Source organism: Dunckerocampus dactyliophorus, chromosome 21, assembly GCF_027744805.1.
Source record: "Dunckerocampus dactyliophorus isolate RoL2022-P2 chromosome 21, RoL_Ddac_1.1, whole genome shotgun sequence".
Taxonomy (NCBI): Eukaryota; Metazoa; Chordata; class Actinopteri; order Syngnathiformes; family Syngnathidae; genus Dunckerocampus; species Dunckerocampus dactyliophorus.
This window is the reverse complement of record NC_072839.1, coordinates 5,816,823-5,837,680: the sequence shown is the minus strand read 5'-3', so window position 1 is coordinate 5,837,680 and position 20,858 is coordinate 5,816,823. Positions and strand designations below refer to the sequence as shown.

Below are 20,858 nucleotides of genomic sequence, written 5' to 3'. Positions count from 1 at the left end.
AACTTTTAAAAAGCTGTGGCAAAGTGTCGCTCATTTTTATTTCATTAAATTGCAAGCTTTAGCCAAGAAGAGAGGCTGAAAAGATACTCTGTTGTTAGCCCTGAGCCTGGTTAGCAAGCCAGTCTGTTCGTGTTTATTCCTCCCAGCTGGTGTACCTGCTCTTGTCTGTTTTCCTCTGGCTGTCTACCACTGCTTATATTTTACATTGAGTAGCTAATGTACGTTTCACCACACACTTTATTGGACAATGTGTAGTGACACTTCCATACCTGAGGAGGCAGTAATGCAACAGAATGTCGCTGTGTATTACCGGAAGTAGTAAACAAGGAAAGGAAAAGGATTAGCACTTAGCGAGCAGTGTCGTCCTTAAGTCCGTATTAATTCCTAAATTTCTATGTTTTAACCTTTGTCTGTCGCGTAACAGACTCCACGTTATACATTTTTCATGTCTGGATAAACTCGTCTCAGTGAACTTTGACGCTTCTCCGGCTAGCTTAGCTTGCTAGTTGCTAACGAAGAGACGCGGGAGGCATCGACGCGTCACGAAGCAGAGACCAAGTGGGAGTGTAAAGTGTTGCGAGTGTGTGAGAATGTGTAAAGTACAAATGTTGAGAGTTTTGGTGAATCAGCGACTAACTGCGGCTGTTCAAGAAATATTTGTGTTGTTCGAAAGAACGATAGCAGAGTACGAGGAGGAACTTTCTCGAACAAAAGAGGAGAACGAGCGACAGCGTCAACTACTCGACGCTGTTTTCAAAACGCATCAAGTTGTGCTACGTAGGGCAGGTTTGTTGCATTCGTACTGTCACGTGTTTATTAACTTTATATTTGATCATTAACACGAAAATGACACTTGGAATGACTTTACCGAGTGGTGAGCGGAGGAGCATTGTTACAAGAACAGAAACAAGGATATGTCCCGAAATTGCCGGGTTGAATGTACTGTATGTGTAGCTGAGCATGGGGGAACCACATGAGGAGGAGCCGTCTGTACTGAAAAACCCACAACGATTAAAAAGAATTAATAAAAATAATCATAAAACAGCGGTAGGATAGAAAATAAAAGTAGGATCGAATTACCGCATACATAAAGCAGGACAACAAAGCCAATAAAGGGCTAGGCGGCTGGCCAAAATTGTTTCCTCCAGTCTAAAGCATGTGTTTGTCTTCCTGTGTCCTGCAGACGTTCGTGAAGATCTTCTTCCCCTTGAGCAGCAGGAGTGGAGCAGCAGGTTTCAGCAGGAGGAGCCACAGCCTCTCCACATTAAAAAGGAAGAGGAGGATCGCAGCATCAGTCGGGAGGAAGAGCAGCTTGAAGGGCTGGAGGAGTTCCCAGTGATTGGTGTCCTTGTGAAGAGTGAAGATGATGAAGGCAAAGGTCAAAGTGAGGAGAAGAGAGAGGTGGCGCCTCCAAGCAGCAGCGCAACTCAATACACGACAACAGACGCCGATGGAGACGCTAGTGGAGGATCACAAGCAGACAGCCTCTTAGCTCCACCATCAGGTAGTGACAACACAACGTCACCCTCTTCTGACACTGATGATGAAGACACTAAAGCTGATATGATTTGTGACACTGACAACACGCGCTGGAAATGCTCTGCGTGTGACAAAACATTTTATGACGGTCGTAATCTGAAAAGACACATGCGAATACACACAGGAGAGAAACCATTCATGTGCTCGGTTTGTGGTAAAAAGTTCTCGCAGAAGCAGCATTTGAGAAGACACACGCGAATACACGCTGGAGAGAAAACTCTTTCCTGCTCAATCTGTGGCATGGGTTTTGTACGGAGTCCGAATTTGAAAAGACACATGAGAATACACACTGAAGAGAAAACCTTTTCCTGTTCAGTCTGTGGTATTGGTTTTGTACGAAATCAATGTTTGAAAACACACATGAGAACGCACACTGGAGAGAAACCGTATTCCTGTCCGACCTGCTGCAAAAGCTTTTGTGTCCGAACAAACCTTGTTAGACACATGAGAACACACACCGGTGAGAAAGTGTTCAGTTGCAGTGTGTGTAATGAACGATTCTCTTACAAGTACCAGCTTAACAATCACAAGTGCGCTGCGGTAAATGAACAGCAGCGGTAAATGAACAAATAAACTGCCAAGACTTAAATAACTTTGGCTTTCTAACATCGCCACATATAACGTGTGACATTGTTTTTGTGTGTAACGCAATTTTGTTAACATGCTTCTACCATTTCAATGCAATAAAAATGGAGGAAAACTGTGACAGAGTGTTAGTTTTAGTTCATTAAACTGCAAACATAAGCCAAGAAAAGTCACCACGTTCGCCTGGCAAGCAAGCACGCATGTTAGCGTTTAGCATTGTGATGCAGTGGAGTCTTTAAGTCCGCCTTAATTCCTTCATATTTACTACTACTAATGGCGGATCTCCATCTCCACGCCTGTGCCTCTGCAGACATGACCTCACCCTCCCCTGTGCTGACAAAAAAATGCATTGATTATGATTTAGCACGTGAGCGCCAAAAGCGGAACCGGTAGCAGAACCAGCGCAACGTTCTACATGGGTAAATCAGAGCGGTGCACAAAAATACTGTAACCTGCGGCTGCTAACAAGCACGTTTTGTGATTAAACCCCCCCCCAAAAAACATTAAGAACACAGTTGAACTCACATAGCGTAATAACCACGCGACAAGGCTCGCACAATATTGGACGCTAACCGGAAAATCTACGCAAAAATTTTGGTTAACATAAAAAGTGTTAACCGAAAACACAGGAACTGGGGCGTACGCTAACCGAGGTTCAACTGGATTGTCATTTGTGTCAATTTTTGTTTATAAAGGAAAAATCTAATTGCCCTTGAACATACCACTGGTTGTACACAAGTGGAACTTCAGATTATCCATCCATCTCCTCATTAGGGTCGTGGGGGTACGCTGGAGCCTATGCCAGCTGACTTCAGGCGACAGGCGGGGTACACCCTGGACTGGTCACCAGCCAATCGCAGGGCACATATAGACAAACAACCATTCACACTCACATTCATACCTATGGACAATTTAGAGTCGCCAATTAACCTAACATGCATGTTTTTGGAATGTGGGAGGAAACCAGAGTACCCAGAGAAAACCCACGCACGCACGGGCAGAACATGCAAACTCCACACAGAAATGCCCCAAAGGAGAATCGAACCCATCATCCCGATCTCCAGACTCTGACTGCATGGCCAACATGCGAACCACTAGGCTACCGTGTGGCCCAACTTCAGATTACTGACGGTCAAATAGCTAACTACACACCGGTGGACAAAACCGTACTTACCAGATGCCTATCAGATAACAGTGTTAATAAAATTCAAAGATGCTATTGCCCCCCCCCTAGGTTAACAAAGTGTCATAGCACCATCCACCCATCCATCCCTACCACCCTTAGCAGTGATGACAGTGATAAAATTGCCACTATTTGACGCCAAATAAAGCACCTCCCCCCATTAACTGATGTACGTCCCTCCAATACGGTGACCATAGAGGAAGGGGCGATGACTGACACACACTTGATCCCATCCCTGCTCACCTGTTCACAGGTACTCCCCCGCTCGCCAACACAGCTCTTCTCAAGATAATCAACATGTCGCGAGGCTACGTACCACAGTCATTCCAAGTGGCTGTGGTCAAACCGCTTCTGGAAAAAGCTAACCTTGAGCCACACTTAGCTAACTCCAGACCAATATCCAACCTCCCATTTTTCTCCACGATCCTAGAGAAAGCAGTTAAAACTCGAGGGCAACTTTCAATTTGTGTCGTAATTCTTAATAATTAATCATTTATTTTAATGGTTTTATGACTTTACTTATTTACCCTTTAAACGCCGCTACCTCAGCATATTTCAGAGTTTAAAAGAAATACATTTCTCTGATGTCTTGTATGCTATGAGCTACGCTATGATTTGAAATACACTACTTTTAATCATTTACCAGACACGTGTGGTGTTTTTGCAGGTTATGGTGTGGCAGTTGACTCTGTGCATGCAAATTAACCTTGTTGGAAACTTGATGTCTCAAATATGGTGAGGATGTTGGGTGCGCTGATGAGCTTGGCGGAGCAGCCATTGTGGTAGGTTCAACCACAAATGATTTCGCGTGTGTGTTAAGCAGTGGTGTGCAGTCAAGGCCAGCAAAGCCTTCTCTGCAGGCCTGACCACTAACCAGAAGCACTTACCTCGATGTCACGTGCACTCCATTAGCAATGGAGTTGTTGGGGGGGGGGTTTCCAATCAGATTTTTAATTTCACCCTCTCAGGGCCACAGTGACATCAGCATTTTTCCATCTTCTGATTGGTTGATCAAAGCAAAACTGTTGATCACCGTACATCACTGGCGTACGGTGAAAATCGGTTGATTGGTTGACCTGCAGACTGATGAGGTTTCCGATGGTCGAGCTGAGGTAAGACCAAACTTTACATGAGTCCCAAAAAGGAGGAAGTGACTTTGATGGGATGCAGATGGGTTCAAAGTGTCCAGGAACAAGTAAAACGTAAAGTGAAAAAAAAAAAATGGACTGACACTCACAGCTTTTTTTAAACGTCTTTATTACATTTAAATGGTACAAGCACATTAACAAGATTGTGTTATACACAGGGGTGACCCCCAGCAGTTGGGGGGTTTCAAACATTTCTAAGGGCAGGAAAGGTTTGGAATGTTCTGAAGGCCCCTGACTGACAGGGCCACCCAAAATTAAGGGTGTGGTCACAACAACCCAATGCTTTTTTTTTCCCCCATGGTGCCCAGAATTCACACACACACACACACGACGATGTCAACATGTTATATGTGGTGATAGTTAGAAAGTCAAAGTTATCAAAATCTTCACGATTTATTTAAAGTCCCAGAGCTTCATTTACTGCTGCTGTTCTCACCAGCACTAAATATAATAGCACTGTCAACTTGGAACTTTTAAGTGAATCTTTCATCACACAGACTGCAATTCTACACATTCTCATCATGAATATGGTTTTTCTCCAGTGTGTATTCTGATGTGTCTTTTTAAATCACTATTTTGTCCAAAACCTGTACCACACACTGAACAGGAAAATGGTTTCTCACCGGTATGTATTCTTATGTGTCTTTTAAGGTTTGCTTGGTCATTAAAGGTTTTGTTGCAGCTTGAACACGAATATGGTTTCTCGCCAGTGTGTATTGTCATGTGTTGTTTCAAATGAGTATTTTGCGCAAAACCTGTACCACACACTGAACAGGTATATGGTTTCTCACCAGTGTGGATTCTCAGGTGTCTTTCAAGTTTTGCTCGGTCATGAAAGCTTTTGCTGCAGCTTGAACATGAAAATTGTTTCTCACCAGTGTGGATTGTCATGTGTTGTTTCAAACTACTCTTTTTTGCAAAACCTGAAAGACACACTGAACAGGTATATGGTTTCTCACCAGTGTGTATTCTAATGTGTTGCACAAGGTTTGATTGGCCATGAAAGCTTCTCTTGCAGAATGAACAGGAGTAAGGTTTTTCTCCAGTGTGTATTCTCATGTGTTTTTTCAAATTACCATTTTGTGCAAAATCTGTACCACACACTGAACAGGCATATGGTTTCTCACCAGTGTGTATTCTCATGTGTCTTTTCAAACACTGGTTTCGTATAAAACCTATACCACATACTGAACATGTAAAACTTTTTTCCCTGTTGTGTATTCTTGTGTGTATTGTCAGTTGTACCTTCTCAAAGTATCTTTTATCACACATTGAGCAGACGTATGGTTTCTCTCCAGTGTGCGCTCTCATGTGCTCAAAAGTTTGATCATACTGAGAGCATTTCAGGTGTGTGTTGTCAGTGTGACATGTCTGATCGGCTTTAGAGTCTTCATCATCAGTGTCAGGAGAGTGTGATGTTGTGTTGTCACTATGTGATAGTAAAGCTAAGCGTTTGTCTGCTTGTGATCCTCCACAGTGGTCTCCATCAGCTTCTATTGTCATGTGTTGAGTTGAGCTGCTGCTTGGAGGCTTCACCTCTCTCTTCTCCTCCTCACTTGGACCTTTGTCGTCATCTTCCCTCTTCACAGGGACATCAATCACTGGAGGCTCCACCGGTCCTTCAAGATGTTCTCCCTCTTGACTGATTCTGTGATCCTCGTCTTCCTCCTTTATAATGTGAGGGGGCTGAGGCTCCTTGTGCTGAAGATGTTTATCACTGGCGTCTGCAGGACACAAGAAGACAAACACGTTTTACAAAAAAAAGTAAGTAAATAAGATTGAAAGAGAATAGAAGTACTTTATGACTGACCATGTTAACACAATGAGATTCTTTGTGTGTGAGCATGTTGATAGACATTTAACAAGCTGAGAGGAACATCAATGTCTGATAAATATTGCGTGTCTGAAAACGTGTCTCGTTTTCTTTTATTTAAATTTGTTAGTTATGAAAACCGACGTCATAAATGTTAAAAACATTTTGCTATGAAAGTCGCTTTAATCAAATTAAGAGCAGCATCATGTCAATGGGTTTCCCAATACAACGCGTTCACTTCAGATAAAATACCGATATCACAGCCTTGAATACCTGCCAAAACCAATATCGAGCCGATATCAGTACAAAATTTTCCCAGATTTTTTTGCCTAAATTAAGAATTTTTCAAATATGAAAATGTCTATGTGAACTAAAATACAAATATGAGGCATTCAAAAGATGCACGCAAAGACGTGACACTATGTAGTATTCTACACTGGTCACTAGGTGTCAGTAATGTTCCGGTAATGTTCAGTGAGGCACACAACCATCAGACTTGATCACCGGAACAACAGGCTTTTATTGCGGGTTTGAATTATCTCACAACAGGCATAATAATAACATAATAACATGGGCTACTGTTGCAGTCATAAGTCACTCAAAGCTTAAAACTCAACTCTGAAACCCTGTCGTCACTTCCTGCCTTCCAGACATCCGGAACACATTTAGCAACACACGAGCACAGGTCTTATTTACGTCTGAAATGGCTCATTTTCTCTAATGTCTGTTCTATTGGATAATACAAGTGTGATGATGACTATAGGGGTGTTAGTTCATGTCTAGAGGTCTCTGGTAATGTTAAGATGTTAAGCTCGTCAACAGGTTTTCTCTGCTCCAACTTCAAAAATATTTGCTTTATGAATAAAGAATCCTACTTCACAGAAACTAATTTCTTACTGAAATGTTGGCAACAGTGACGTTACGCCCCTGACAATCCTCACAAAACAATGCAACATCCTGTCGACAATCTCTTTAGGAATAGGTCAAATGTTACAGTATAAAATTAGTAAACCTGTGAGTAAGAATGAAACAAACCTGCTGTGTGTAACACAACTTGAGGCTGCTTGAAAAAAGCGTCCAGTGCTTGACGTTGTCGCTCGTTCTCCTGTTTTGTTCGAGAAAGCTCCTCCTCGTACTCTGCTATCCTTCTTTCGAACACTGCAAATATTTCTTCAACCGCCGCAGTTAATCGCTGATTCACCAACACCCTCAGCATTTGAACTACACTCATTTTCACACTCATAACACTTGATCTCCGATTCATGAGGCCTCGATAAGTTCTGCGTCACCAGGAAGGTAAGCTAGGCCGTGAAGTAATTTTGTGCGGATGGATACTGATATGTTGATACTTCCGATACGAAATATTTAGGTTCTAAAATTGATTGTTAAATCAAAATATCAAGACTTTGATACTTACGTAATTTGAGGTAATGTATATCATTAACAGGAACATATTGGAAAGCAAGTATATTATTGAGATCCTGTCGAATTCATACGCCGTTAGTGGGAACTAGTTTTTCTTCCGCCTTCATAAAGTGCAGCCGCACTGCCCTTCTTCTTCTTGTTCATGACACGTTAAGGCGAATACCGCCACCTATTGTACCGGAGTGTGTACAGTTGAGTGAGTCTTTAGTTTACAGACTTGCAAAGGGGAAAAAGCAAAGAAAAACAAACCAAAAAACTGTTCTACACCTTATGAATTAACCCCGTGTCCGTAAGATGTCCCGTTAGAGCCTGGTTAGAAATGTTGGTATTGTCACCCTTTCCAAACATTCCCTTTAAATTCCAGCTCCTACCTATATTGTAAAATTTGTCCGTCAACACCTTCCAGTGATATGTATTTCCTGCACTCCATCAATACATGCTGCACATTCTTTGTTACCCCCCACACCTCACATTTGTCTGTTGCTGCTTTATCAACTGAATACAGTGTTGCTCTTAAACCAGTGTGCCCCAACCTAAGCCGTCAATGCATCGTTAAAAAATGCATTTATTATGATTTAACATGTTAGCGCAAAAAGCGGAACCGGTAGCAGAACAAGTGCAACGTTCTACATGGGTAATTCAGAGCGGTGCACAAAAATAATGTAACCTGCGGTTGCAGTGATAAAATTGCCACTATTTGACCCCAAATAAACCACCTCCCCCGATTAACTGATGTACGTCCCTCCAATACGGTGACCATAGAGCAGGGGTCTCAAACTCAGTTTGTCTGGGGGCCGCTTTCGGATTTCAACAAGAAAAGCTCTGATAAAAACATTCCAATGTTTTCAAATATCTTTATTTTTGAACACAAAATAAGATGAAAAAAATTAATTAAGAATAAGAACATAAATCAACCAATCAGTCACTGATTGGTTGATTTATGTTCTTATTCTTAATTATAATTAATTCTAATTAAATATAACTTTGTACATTACAATTATAATTAATTCTAATTAACTATAACTTTGTACATGATTTAATTTATGTTCTTATACTTAATTAATTATAATTATAATTAACTATAACTTTGTACATAATCAGTTATAATTAACTATAACTTTGTACATTTCAATTATAATTAATTCTAATTAACTATAACTTTGTACATGATTTCATTTATGTTCTTATTCTTAATTAATTATAGTTATAATTAATTATAATTAACTATAACTTTGTACATGATTTCATTTATTTTTTATTCTTAATTAATTATAGTTATAATTAATTCTAATTAACTATAACTTTGTACATTACAATTATAATTAATTATAATTAAATATAACTTTGTACATGATTTCATTTATGTTCTTATTCTTAATTAATTTTAGTTATAATGAATTATAATTAACTATAACTTTGTACATTTCAATTATAATAAATTATAATTAACTATAACTTTGTACATGATTTCATTTATTTTTTTATTCTTAATTAATTATAGTTATAATTAATTATAATTAACTATAACTTTGTACATGATTTCATTGATGTTCTTATTCTTAATTAATTATAGTTATAATTAATTATAATTAACTATAACTTTGTACATTACAATTATAATTAATTATAATTATAACTTTGTACATGATTTCATTTTGAACCCTTTTATCACTGTATTGTGATAAAAGGGTTCAAAAAAGGAAATCATGTACAAAGTTATAGTGATAAAAGGGATGGGTGACATTATCTAAGGGAGATTAATGATAGATTATGAAAAGTGGAACATGGAGAAAGCATACCTTCTTCCCCAGGGTTACAGAAACAGGGAAGAAGGAATATGAATATGAAATATGAATGAAGAAACAAGGGGAATAGGAGGGGGGCAGGAAGCGCCAAAGACATCCATGAAGTAATGTACTGTAAAGGTGTGTCAAAATAAAAGCCAACTTTGTGTAATTATACATAAAAGGAGAAATTAAAAGTGCACTGTTACATAGGTCAGAGTTTCGGAAAAGAACAAACACACAGCAGCTCCCTGAGCGCCATCGGCCATGATTGAGATCGCGACAGACAGACATAGGCTGGATCACAGATCACAGCGTCTCCTTCATTTCTGAGAAAAGATCTGCGGAGAAGCGGCGGCGCCGAGGGGAGTCAGCGGCTTCACGGCTTCTCCTCTGCCCAGCTGAGTGGAGGAATGAATGAATGAGCGAGCGAACGAGTCAAGGCGGTGAGACGTTGGATGTACTGCTTGGCCGAGGTCCCGCCCTCGAGAGCCATATACCTCACCGTGATTGGTTCGTTCAGGCGAGGTCCCGCCCTTGAGAGCCATATACCTCACTGTGATTGGTTCGTTCAGCCGAGGTCTCGCCCTTGAGAGCCATATACCTCACCGTGATTGGTTCGTTCAGCTCCGCACACGACAAGTGTCATTCATATCAAACTTGCGGGCCACACGAATATTAATCTTTCATATTAAGACGGGGGCCGCAAACTATCGTCCCGGGGGCCGCGAGTCTGAGACCCCTGCCATAGAGGAAATGGCGATGACTGACACACACTTAAACCGTTTTTACTTCATCAACCTTTCTGAACTAGGCTCTGCAATTTCCTCCTCAAACTCCTCAACTTGTGAGTTAGATCCCATCGCTGCTCACCTGTTCACAGGTACTTCCCCATTCGTCAACACAGCTCTTCTCAAGATAATCAATATATCGCTAGGCTACGTACCACCTGTGGTCAAACCGCTTCTTAAAAAACCTAACCTTGAGCCACACTTTAACTCCAGAGCACTATCCAACCTTCCATTTTTCTCCAAGATCTTAGAGAAAGCAGTTAAAACTCAAGGGCAACGTTCAATTCTTATAGTAATTCTTAATAATCATTTATTTTAATGGTTTTATGACTTTCCTTATTTACCGTTTAAAACACCATTTTCACGTTTTATATAATTTTTTCCTGGTTTTTTTTCTATATTGTAAATCACGCCACTACCTCAGCATATTTCAGCGTAAAATAAATAAATTACTCTGATGTCTTGTATGCTATGAGCTACACTATAATTTGAAATAGCCTATTTTAAATAATTTACCACACACATTAGGTGTTTTTGCATCGCCGATACCAGCCTGAATTTTACTCAGTATAGGATCGGGAAGTAAATCAGTGATATCTGTAGTACACTAAAAACGTATAAGTCTTCCCAACACGTTTCATTCCTTAACCTGCTCCGCACAATGCTCAAATGCTCTCATGAAAGAGATGCATTGTGGGAGATGGCGTGCATGATGGTACAGATCAGCTACAGTTGGAGCTTGTGGTGTGGCGGAAATGTTGTAGCTGTACGTTGTACAACACTGTGGTTGTTGCGCTGCAGACTGAACAGAGATGGACTTTGGGATTGCCATATTGTATACGGACAGCCTTTCCCTCCTTCATCTGTGAATTCGACTTGACAGTGAAATCTCGTGGTTGGTTTTGGTGTGGAAGTTGACCCTGCGCACGGAAAATTAGCCTTGTTGGAAACTTGGGTCTCGATGTTGAGGATGTTGGGTGCGCTGATGAGCTTGGCGGAACAGCCCTTGTGGTAGGTTCAACCACAAATGGTTTCGCTTGTGTGTTAAAATGGACTGATACTCAGCGTAGGTTCAACCACAAATGGTTTCGCTTGTGTGTTAAAAAAAATGGACTGACACTCAGCTTTTTTAAACGTCTTTATTACATTTAAATGGTACAAGCACATTAACAAGATTGTGTTATACACAGGGGTGACCCCCAGCAGTTGAGGGGTTTCAAACATTTCTAAGGGCAGGAAAGGTTTGGAATGTTCTGAAGGCCCCTGACTGACAGGGCCACCCAAAATTAAGGGTGTGGTCACAACAGCCCAATGCTTTTTTTCCCCCCATGGTGCCCAGAATTCACACACACACACGACGATGTCAACATGTTATAAGTTAGAAAGTCAAAGTTAAAATCTTCACGATTTATTTAAAGTCCCACAGCTTCATTTACTGCTGCCAGCACTAAATATAATAGCATTGTTAACTTGGAACTTTTAAGTGCATCTTTCATCACACAGACTGCATTTCTACACATTCTCATCATATGTTTCAGTGTGTATTCTGATGTGTTTTATTAAATCACAATTTTGCGCAAAACCTGTACCACACACTGAACAGGAAAATGGTTTCTCACCGGTGTGTATTCTTATATGTCTTTTAAGGTTTGCTTGGTCATTAAAGGTTTTGTTGCAGCTTGAACACGAATATGGTTTCTCACCAGTGTGTATTGTCATGTGTGTTTTCAAATTACTATTTTGCGTAAAACCCGTACCACACACTGAACAGGTATATGGTTTCTCACCAGTGTGGATTCTCAGGTGTCTTTCAAGTTTTGCTCGATCATAAAAGCGTTTGCTGCAGCTTGAACACGAATATGGTCTCTCACCAGTGTGGATTCTCATATGTTGTTTCAAATGACTACTTTGCGCAAAACCTGTACCACACACTGCACAGGTATGTGGTTTCTCACCAATGTGTATTCTCATGTGTCTTTCAAGTTTTGCTCGGTCATGAAAGCTTTTGCTGCACCTTGAACATGAAAATTGTAACTCACCAGTGTGGATTCTAATGTGTTGTACAAGGTTTGGTTTAGCATAAAAGCTTCTGTTGCAGAATGAACATGAAAAAGGTTTTTCTGTAATGTGTACTCTCATGTGTTTTTTCAAATTACCAATTTGTGCAAAATCTATACCACACACTGAACAGGCATATGGTTTCTCTCCATTTTGCGCGCTCATGTGCTCAGAAGTTTGATCACACCGAGAGCATTTCAAGTGTGTGTTGTCCGTGTGACATACAAAACCCATACCACAGATTGAGCAGGAAAGACTTTTCTCTCCAGCGTGTATTCGCGTGTGTCTTGTCAAATGCTGCTTCTGCGAGAACTTTTTACCACAAACCGAGCACATGAGTGGTTTCTCTCTTGTGTGTATTCGCATGTGTCTTTTCAGATTACGACGGTCATAAAATGTTTTGTCACACGCAGAACATTTCCAGCGCGTGTTGTCAGTGTGACATGTCTGATCAGCTTTAGAGTCTTCATCATCAGTGTCAGGAGAGTGTGACGTTGTGTTGTCACTATGTGATAGTAAAGCTAAGCGTTTGTCTGCTTGTGATCCTCCACAGTGGTCTCCATCAGCTTCCATTGTCATGTGTTGAGTTGAGCTGCTGCTTGGAGGCTTCACCTCTCTCTTCTCCTCCTCACTTGGACCTTTGTCTTCATCTTCCCTCTTCACAGGGACACCAATCACTGGAGGCTCCACCGGTCCTTCAAGATGCTCTCCCTCCTGACTGATTCTGTGATCCTCTTCTTCCTCCTTTTTAATGTTGAGGGGCTGAGGCTCCTTGTGCTGAAGATGTTCTCCACTGACGTCTGCAGGACACAAGAAGACAAACACACGTTTTACAAAAAAAAGTAAGCAAATTTGATGAAAGGAGAAAATAAGTACTTTATGACTGATGATGTTAACACAAAGATTCTTTGTGTTGATGGACGATGATAGAGATGTTGATAGACATTTAACAAGTTGAGAGGAACATCAATGTCTGATAAATATTGCGTGTCTGAAAACGTGTCTCGTTTTCTTTTATTTAAATTTGTTAGTCATGAAAACCGACGTCATAAATGTTAAAAACATTTTGCTATGAAAGTCGCTTTAATCAAATTAAGAGCAGCATCATGTCAAGGGGTTTCCCAATACAACGCTTTCACTTCAGATAAAATACCGATATTACAGCCTTGAATACCTGCCAAAACCAATATCGAACCGATATCAGTACAAAATTTTACATATTTTTTTGCCTAAATTCAGAATTTCCAATTATGAAAATGGCTACATGAACTAAAATACAAATATGAGGCATTCAAAAGATGCACACAAAGACGTGACACTATGTAGTATTCTACACTGGTCACTAGGTGTCAGTAATGTTCCGGTAATGTTCAGTGAGGCACACAACCATCAGACTTGATCACCGGAACAACAGGCTTTTATTGCGGGTTTGAATTATCTCACAACAGGCATAATAATAACATAATAACATGGGCTACTGTTGCAGTCATAAGTCACTCAAAGCTTAAAACTCAACTCTGAAACCCTGTCGTCACTTCCTGCCTTCCAGACATCCGGAACACATTTAGCAACACACGAGCACAGGTCTTATTTACGTCTGAAATGGCTCATTTTCTCTAATGTCTGTTCTATTGGATAATACAAGTGTAATGATGACTATAGGGGTGTTAGTTCATGTCTAGAGGTCTCTGGTAATGTTAAGCTCGTCAACAAGTTTTCTGTGCTCCAACTTGAAAAATATTTGCTTTATGAATAAAGAATCCTACTTCACAGAAACTCATTCATCACAGTCAGGTCTGGGGCCATTTAACCGTGATAAAGGAGAGATTACTGCAGACCTCCCAAGTTTGATGAAAATTCGCTGTCCGTGTGTGGCACGGTACAGCTAACATTAAAAGCACTCTTTTGAAATCTGATTGACTGTGTGGTTATGTATTATTGTACAGTAGCCGTAGCAATTGTTCTAAGTAACCTGTACAGGAAATTAGAATAGTTTTGTTGTAGTCTACTTTGGGGGTCAGATTTAAAACAACACAATTCACAAACCATCGTAAACAACTTAAAGATGATGGTGTGTGTGTGTCGGGTGGGTGTCTGGGTTAAGGGTGGGGGATGGCCCTTCAGGAGGCTTGTGTGTGCGGGCCCAGAATGTTATGCAATGCAGCGTTGTCAACTTGGCGATTTTGTCACTAGATCTGCTGACAATCCAACCCCCCTTGCCGACATTTTCAAAAAAGCGGCTAGCGACAAATCTAGCAACTTTTTCAGGTGTCGTCGGGGAGTTTCCTGGTATTTGGGTACTATTGTGTTCCCACTGAGCAACAATGAGACAGGTCCGCCCCACCCAAAGGGAGTCACAAGCCAGCAGTGTGCAGTCACACCATTGTGGAGCTCCACACACATTTGATGTTATTTTATTTAGATTGAATAACGGCCAATTTTAAATTAACAAATAATTACATTTATCTGTAATTCTAAACGTAATTGAGGTGTTTTTACTCACTTTTTTGTCTCTCCCAAGAGGTTCTGTTTTTTGTTACAACATTTTACAACAGGGGTCTCAAACTCGTGGCCCGCAGGCCTTTTGTGGCCCACCAAATCGCATCTTGCGGCCTGCGACTGGACATCAAAGCCAAGTGTAACTGCAGCCCGCAACATTCAGGCAAGCTCAGTGTTACTTACATACTTACAGGGGCAAGTAAACACCAACACTGAACTAACGGTGGTTTTATCACATGGATGTATTGTGAATTGTATCATATCGTGAGGTACCCTGAGCCCTACTCCCAATACTTGATGCGGCCCAGCCTCACCCAGACTCTACCTCCACCGGCCCCCAGTGAAATCGAGTTTGAGACCCGTTTTACAACATCAAATGCAAATGACGGCGATGACTTCTACGACAGCCAATGGCTACTTTTCTTACTGGAATGTTGGCAACAGTGACGCTTCGCCCCTGACCATCGTCACAAAACAATGCAACATCCTATAGACAATCTCTTTAGGAATAGGTCGAATACCAGAATATAAAGTGAGCAAACCTGTGATTAAGAATGAAACAAACCTGCTGTGTGTAACACAACTTGAGGCTGCTTGAAAAAAGCATCCAGTGCTTGACGTTGTCGCTCGTTCTCCTGTTTTGTTCGAGAAAGCTCCTCCTCGTACTCCGCTATCGTTCTTTCGAACACTGCAAATATTTCTTCAACCACCGCAGTGAATCGCTGATTCACCAACACTCTCAGCATTTGAACTACACTCATTTTCACACTCATAACACGTGATCTCCGATTCGCCTTGATCAGGTTACTCGTTGAGTTAGCTTGGTTCAACTCACAAGGTAAACAACCGTGTGCTTCCCGGTCGCCAACACGTTTTTATTGACTTGATGTCACAGAGCATGTCACAATGAAGCACGTAACTTTCTGCTCTTAAAGGGCATGACAAATGATGACAAACCCTCAAAGTCAAACACAGTAATCAAACACTGCAAACATTCACTTTATGCTTTGAAGTAACTTAACTCTAGTTGCTACGTATACAAGCCAGTAAATGAAATATAAACCAAGCGCTTACATTCTGGCCCCTAATTGTTACTGAAGGAGCATAACAATTCTCTTAAACACATTAAAGCGACTTTCGACCATTTTTTTTTTTACATTTCACTTCAGTCAAAGCTTTTTTAAGCAGTCAAAGTTTTTTTACACACAAATTTGTACAGAATTTGCTCAGCACTCAACACTTCAAACATGTCAGTGCTAACTTCTATCATTCCTCCATTTCAAGTGCCAAACACAGTTTTTCTGTGGTCCTTTCCAAAATGTTAGGTTTAGTTTTGACAAATAGACGTCTGACTACCCCATTTGGATCACAAACTGTCTTTTCAACTTTTCCCATCAACCAAGAACCTCTGGGTGCGCTCTCATCGACAATGAGCACCATATCTCCTGGCTTCAGATTTCTTCTTGGCATCAGCCACTTTTGTCTTTCTTGTAAAAGAGGCAAATATTCTCTAATCCAGCGCTTCCAAAAATGTCTGCCAGGTATTGCAGCTGCTTCCACTGTCTCTGTGCATACATGGAACACTCCAGTTGTCTCTTGAGAAGAAGCAGGTGGTTCGGTGTCAGTGCCTTTACGTCGTTGCGGTCATTAGAGACTCTTGTTATCTCCCTTCCGTTGACAATTGCTTCAACTTCGCAAAACAATGTCTGGAGGCTTTCATCGTTAACAAGATGCTGCTGATTCAACAACTGGGTAAGGATTCTTCTTACGGTCCGAACGTGCCGCTCCCAAACTCCACCGAAATGTGAACCATCTGGTGGGTTGAATATCCGTTGAATGCCTTTTTGGATGAGTGTCAAGAGATTTTTGACTGATTCCAATTTTACGCATTCTAGTGTTTTACTTTTCCAATCTCAGAAGAGAGACGGAAAAAAAAGTTAAATTCTACATGGACAGATACCTACATCAATGGCTTACCTGTGTGTGTGTTGCAAAAACGATAACGTTGAAAGACATGTTCAAAACAAGCATTTCTCAATAGTAATTTATTTCAAAGTGGGCCTACACATGTGACAAACTGTTCATACTGTTCAACTAAACGACTACTACACTATTGGCTCTCATTCAAACCCTTTGACAAAATATAACATACGAACAACACAAAACAAGAAAACACAGCAGTGAAAATAAACATGAGAGAACCGAAAAATATCAATCACATCAGGCTAGTATCAACCCAATACTGAGGTCACCCAAGCGTATTATTAACCTTGTCTCATTACAGTCCGCATTTTTCCTCATTTAGAGTTTATTTCCGATATCAGAATATGCCATGGCCCAGTAAAAAAATAAGCTGCAAGACACAAATGACCCCCAGGCTGCACTTTAGACACTCCTGGTTCACCTAAGAAGCCAAAGTGAAATCCATCCATCCATTTTCTATACCGCTTCTCCTATCCAAGATGGAGAATATACCACAGAACCCATGTTTTATGGGTTGTTTTTCTAAAATACCACTAATGAATGTCAAAGATGTGCAATGTTAAATATACAGTATGTTACAAATGTCCATGGTACATGTACTCCTTACTTGAAAATGACAGTTTTTGTGTTTAGTACTGCAAATGTATGTAGCAGAGGTTCGACTAACAGTCGTACCCTTCTCTGCAGAAACTGGAATAGACTTTCCCAGGGCGGCTGAGGAGTGTGACCGCTCTGTAGTTGCAACACACCCTCCAGTCACCATTCTTAAAATGGGAGACCATCACCCGGCCTGCCAGTCCAGAGGTACTGTTCCTCACTTCCACGCAATCCTCAACCAAGACAGTCCCACAATATCCATAATTCAGTTACGGTATATACATATGTACATACTGTACGTGTGTATCTTATACTGTCCAGGTGGTCCTCGGGTATACGTACGAGTTCCGTTCCTAGACTGTGATGTAGGTCGCGTTAGGGTGTAAGTCTAAATGAACTCCTAAGTCACTCACACTGTACATAGAACACATGAAGGACATAAAATACAGTAATGAGTGAAAGTAAACAGTAATAAAAAATAAAAAAAATAATCTCAATAATAAGACCACCGCACTGCTGCTTACACTTTTTATTGTCACTTTCACAGGATCAGCACCCTGGCAGTTATGTGTTCTGAGTTTTGTGATTTCCGAGTGTCTGTGAACATGACAGGCTGAGGCCTGACTGTGTGCATGTGGGTGGGGAGGAGAAGGATGGCTGCGTGGACAGTAGACGGTTTTGTTTGTGAAATGAAGAGATTATTTATCGACCACCTCATTATCATCATCATCCTTACAACATCCGAGTAGACGTTACAATACCATCTTTATCCTCAATGATGGTCGCGACAGTCAAGCCACTGAAACAAGTGCGGCCAATACTGAGCATATCGTGTGGTATTCCACAGCGCACCCTAAATAATTCTCCAGTGAGTCCAGTGTTTTTAATGAATTCACGGGAGATGGTGCATTACCATGAAACAACATAACCTGTGGACCACCTATATTTTTTTTTTTCCACAAAATTTTCACCACAATCAAATCAGCAATCAACAGGTTTATCTCTTTCATGTATGTTCATGTGTTTTACCATAGTTACCTTATTAGTGAATCTCTTATCGCAAACCAAACAAACGTAAGGTTTTTCTCCGGTGTGTGTTCTCATGTGTGAAATCATGTTGGTCTTTTCCGAGAATCTTCTGCCACAAATCGAACAAATACAGGGTTTTTCTCCGGTGTGTGTTCTCATGTGTGAAACTATACTCGACTTTTCCGAGAATCTTCGACCGCAAACTGAACAACTGAAAGGTTTTTCTCCTGTGTGCGTTCTCATGTGTATCATCATATTTGACTTTTGAGAGAATCTTCTACCGCAAACTGAACAACCAAAAGGTTTTTCTCCTGTGTGTGTCCGCATGTGCGTTCTGATATTTGACTTGTGAGAGAATCTTTGATGACAAACTGAACAACTAAAAGGTTGTTCGCCAGTGTGTGACCGCATGTGTCGAGTCAAATCGCTCTTATTGGAAATGTTTTCCCAACAAACTGGGCAAGTCAAGCATTTTTTACCCGCCTTCTTTTTAGAACATTCAGAGTGTTTTTTGTCAGTTTGAGTCCTCGAATCACCTTCACAGTCAGCAACGCTGTTCAAAGGTCCTTGGGTGTCGTCTCTGTCTTCAGCCTCATGAGAGTGTGATGCTGTGTCGTCACTGTCTGACAGTGGAGGTAAGAGGTTGTCTGCTTGTGATCCTCCACAGTGGTCTTCATCAGATTCTGTTGTCATGTGTTGTGGTGAGCTGCTGCTTGAAGGCCCTTCATGGTCTTCAGTCTTCACTGAAATACCTGCCAACTCGGTGAGAGCAGTCTCCTCCTGCTCTAAAAGACATTCTCCCTCCTGAGTGACCCAGAGTTCCTCCTCTTCCTCTTTAACGTCGGGGTTGTGTGGATCCTCCTGCTTCAAAGTAGAGCAAAGTGGAGTAGGACGTTCTTCTTGACGACAAATCACCTTCTGGACGTCTGCAGGACACAAGCAACACAAACTTCAACCCTAATAATTTTCCTTTTCTTCTGGCATACCATCTGGGAAAGTATTTTTCTCAAGGCTTGCTAAATATTCATTACAGCGCAATGGACAGTGACATTCAATACGCATCTATTGCCATGCATAGGGGTGGTACTGCACATTTTGATAGCAAACCGACACTAACTAAATACAAGCCAAGTATTGTTGATACTTTGTACTTTTTTTTAAGATCTTTGAATGATTTTGAACAGGATAAAACACAGGACACAGATTTTAGGCTAAAAACAAAACAATTGTATCAACAAACTTATTTGTGGACAATTTAACAATACATAATTCCAACAATATAAAACAATGTCAAAAAATACTAAGAGAACAATACAATAATTTCCTTTTATTACAATCGAGAACGTATTCCCTGAGTTTATAAACAATATGAACAACACAACAAGGAGCCACAGAAAATAATTGATTTCATCACGCCAGTATTGACCCAATACTGATACACCCGGCATCGACATTATCGCTGTATCGATATGCCCACCCACTAATAAAGTATCTTTCCATAGTGTGGCCTTCGTGTTGGATTGTGTTCATTTGACCGCGGATGTTCAAAAGCTTTAGAACATGTCACAGTTAGTGGTAGCTTTGGGATGACTGTAAACGTTTATATGGACAAATATCTGAAGCCTGGGTTGAGTAGACATGTTAAAAGTAGAATATCAGTGAGCATGTAAAGATACCTTCAATGCGTAGCACAGATGGTGTCTTGCAAACAGCTTCCAGTTGTCGTCGATGTCGCTCCTTCTCCGCTCTGGTTCGACAAAGTTCCTCCTCGTATGACGCTATCGTTCTTTCAAACAGTTCGAAAATTTCATCAGCTGCCGCCATCAATCGCTCCTTTACCAAATCTTTCAACATTTTGACGTCGTCTTTTACCGAACTAATGTTTTCCTTTTTCCTTCTAATTTCCGCCCTTTTCTTCTTCTTCTTCTTCCCGCTCTTCCTCGTCTTCTTCTTTTGGATTAATGGCGGGTTGCAACCATGACTTTCAGATGCATACTGCCAACTACTGTACAGAGTATGTAACATGGGCTGTATGTACATAACTTACTTCACTTCCTCTATCCACTGTAGTCGACGATAATGTCTATTCTGTTGTTTAGACTGATAGCTAATCCGATAATCGTTTTGTAGTGCTACATATATACAATTCCGACCTTACCTCCGTCATTTTTGACCCATCTGTATACATATCTATAGCATTTGCTTCTCAGATATTGACTTGCCTTGGGTCCTTTTCCACTACCAATTTCTTTTTAACGCTAATATTTAAATCCGGATGTTCCCTTATACAAATGTATGACACAATATTGGCGGGCGGCTTCTTCTGGCCCAAAATCAGTACTCATTTGCATGCCAAAAAGGAGAGACATTCCTTTGAGGACAGTGATGCCCAAATTCGAGATAGGGAGTATCGCTGGTTTTGAA

The 20,858-nt window shown here is 40.8% G+C and overlaps 3 protein-coding genes across 4 annotated transcripts; 1 reads left to right on the top strand and 2 right to left on the bottom strand.

Annotated features, from left to right (window-relative positions):
- Positions 1 to 326: 326 nt before the first annotated feature.
- On the top strand, positions 327 to 5,872 carry LOC129173765 (zinc finger protein 8-like). The gene is made up of 2 exons (XM_054764866.1): positions 327 to 786; positions 1,184 to 5,872. Exons 1-2 carry the CDS (start codon positions 591 to 593, stop codon positions 2,098 to 2,100), a joined length of 1,113 nt encoding a protein of 370 aa, XP_054620841.1. The 5' UTR covers positions 327 to 590; the 3' UTR covers positions 2,101 to 5,872.
- LOC129173753 (zinc finger protein OZF-like) lies at positions 4,564 to 7,581 on the bottom strand. Its single transcript, XM_054764848.1, has 2 exons — positions 7,304 to 7,581; positions 4,564 to 6,179 (listed from the first exon to the last, which is right to left on the bottom strand). The coding sequence occupies exons 1-2, from the start codon at positions 7,530 to 7,532 to the stop codon at positions 4,975 to 4,977; spliced, it is 1,434 nt and encodes a 477-aa protein (XP_054620823.1). The 5' UTR covers positions 7,533 to 7,581; the 3' UTR covers positions 4,564 to 4,974.
- A 3,851-nt stretch (positions 7,582 to 11,432) lies between these two features.
- Positions 11,433 to 20,510, bottom strand: LOC129173751 (gastrula zinc finger protein XlCGF57.1-like). 2 transcript variants are annotated; one of them, XM_054764845.1, is made up of 2 exons: positions 20,111 to 20,510; positions 11,433 to 13,126 (listed from the first exon to the last, which is right to left on the bottom strand). In XM_054764845.1, the coding sequence occupies exons 1-2, from the start codon at positions 20,472 to 20,474 to the stop codon at positions 11,781 to 11,783; spliced, it is 1,710 nt and encodes a 569-aa protein (XP_054620820.1). In that variant the 5' UTR covers positions 20,475 to 20,510; the 3' UTR covers positions 11,433 to 11,780. The 2 variants fall into 2 exon arrangements, with proteins under 2 accessions (XP_054620820.1, XP_054620821.1); XM_054764846.1 differs by lacking the exon at positions 11,433 to 13,126 and adding an exon at positions 16,872 to 19,360 and having other exon boundaries at positions 20,111 to 20,501.
- Between the last annotated feature and the right edge of the window lie 348 nt (positions 20,511 to 20,858).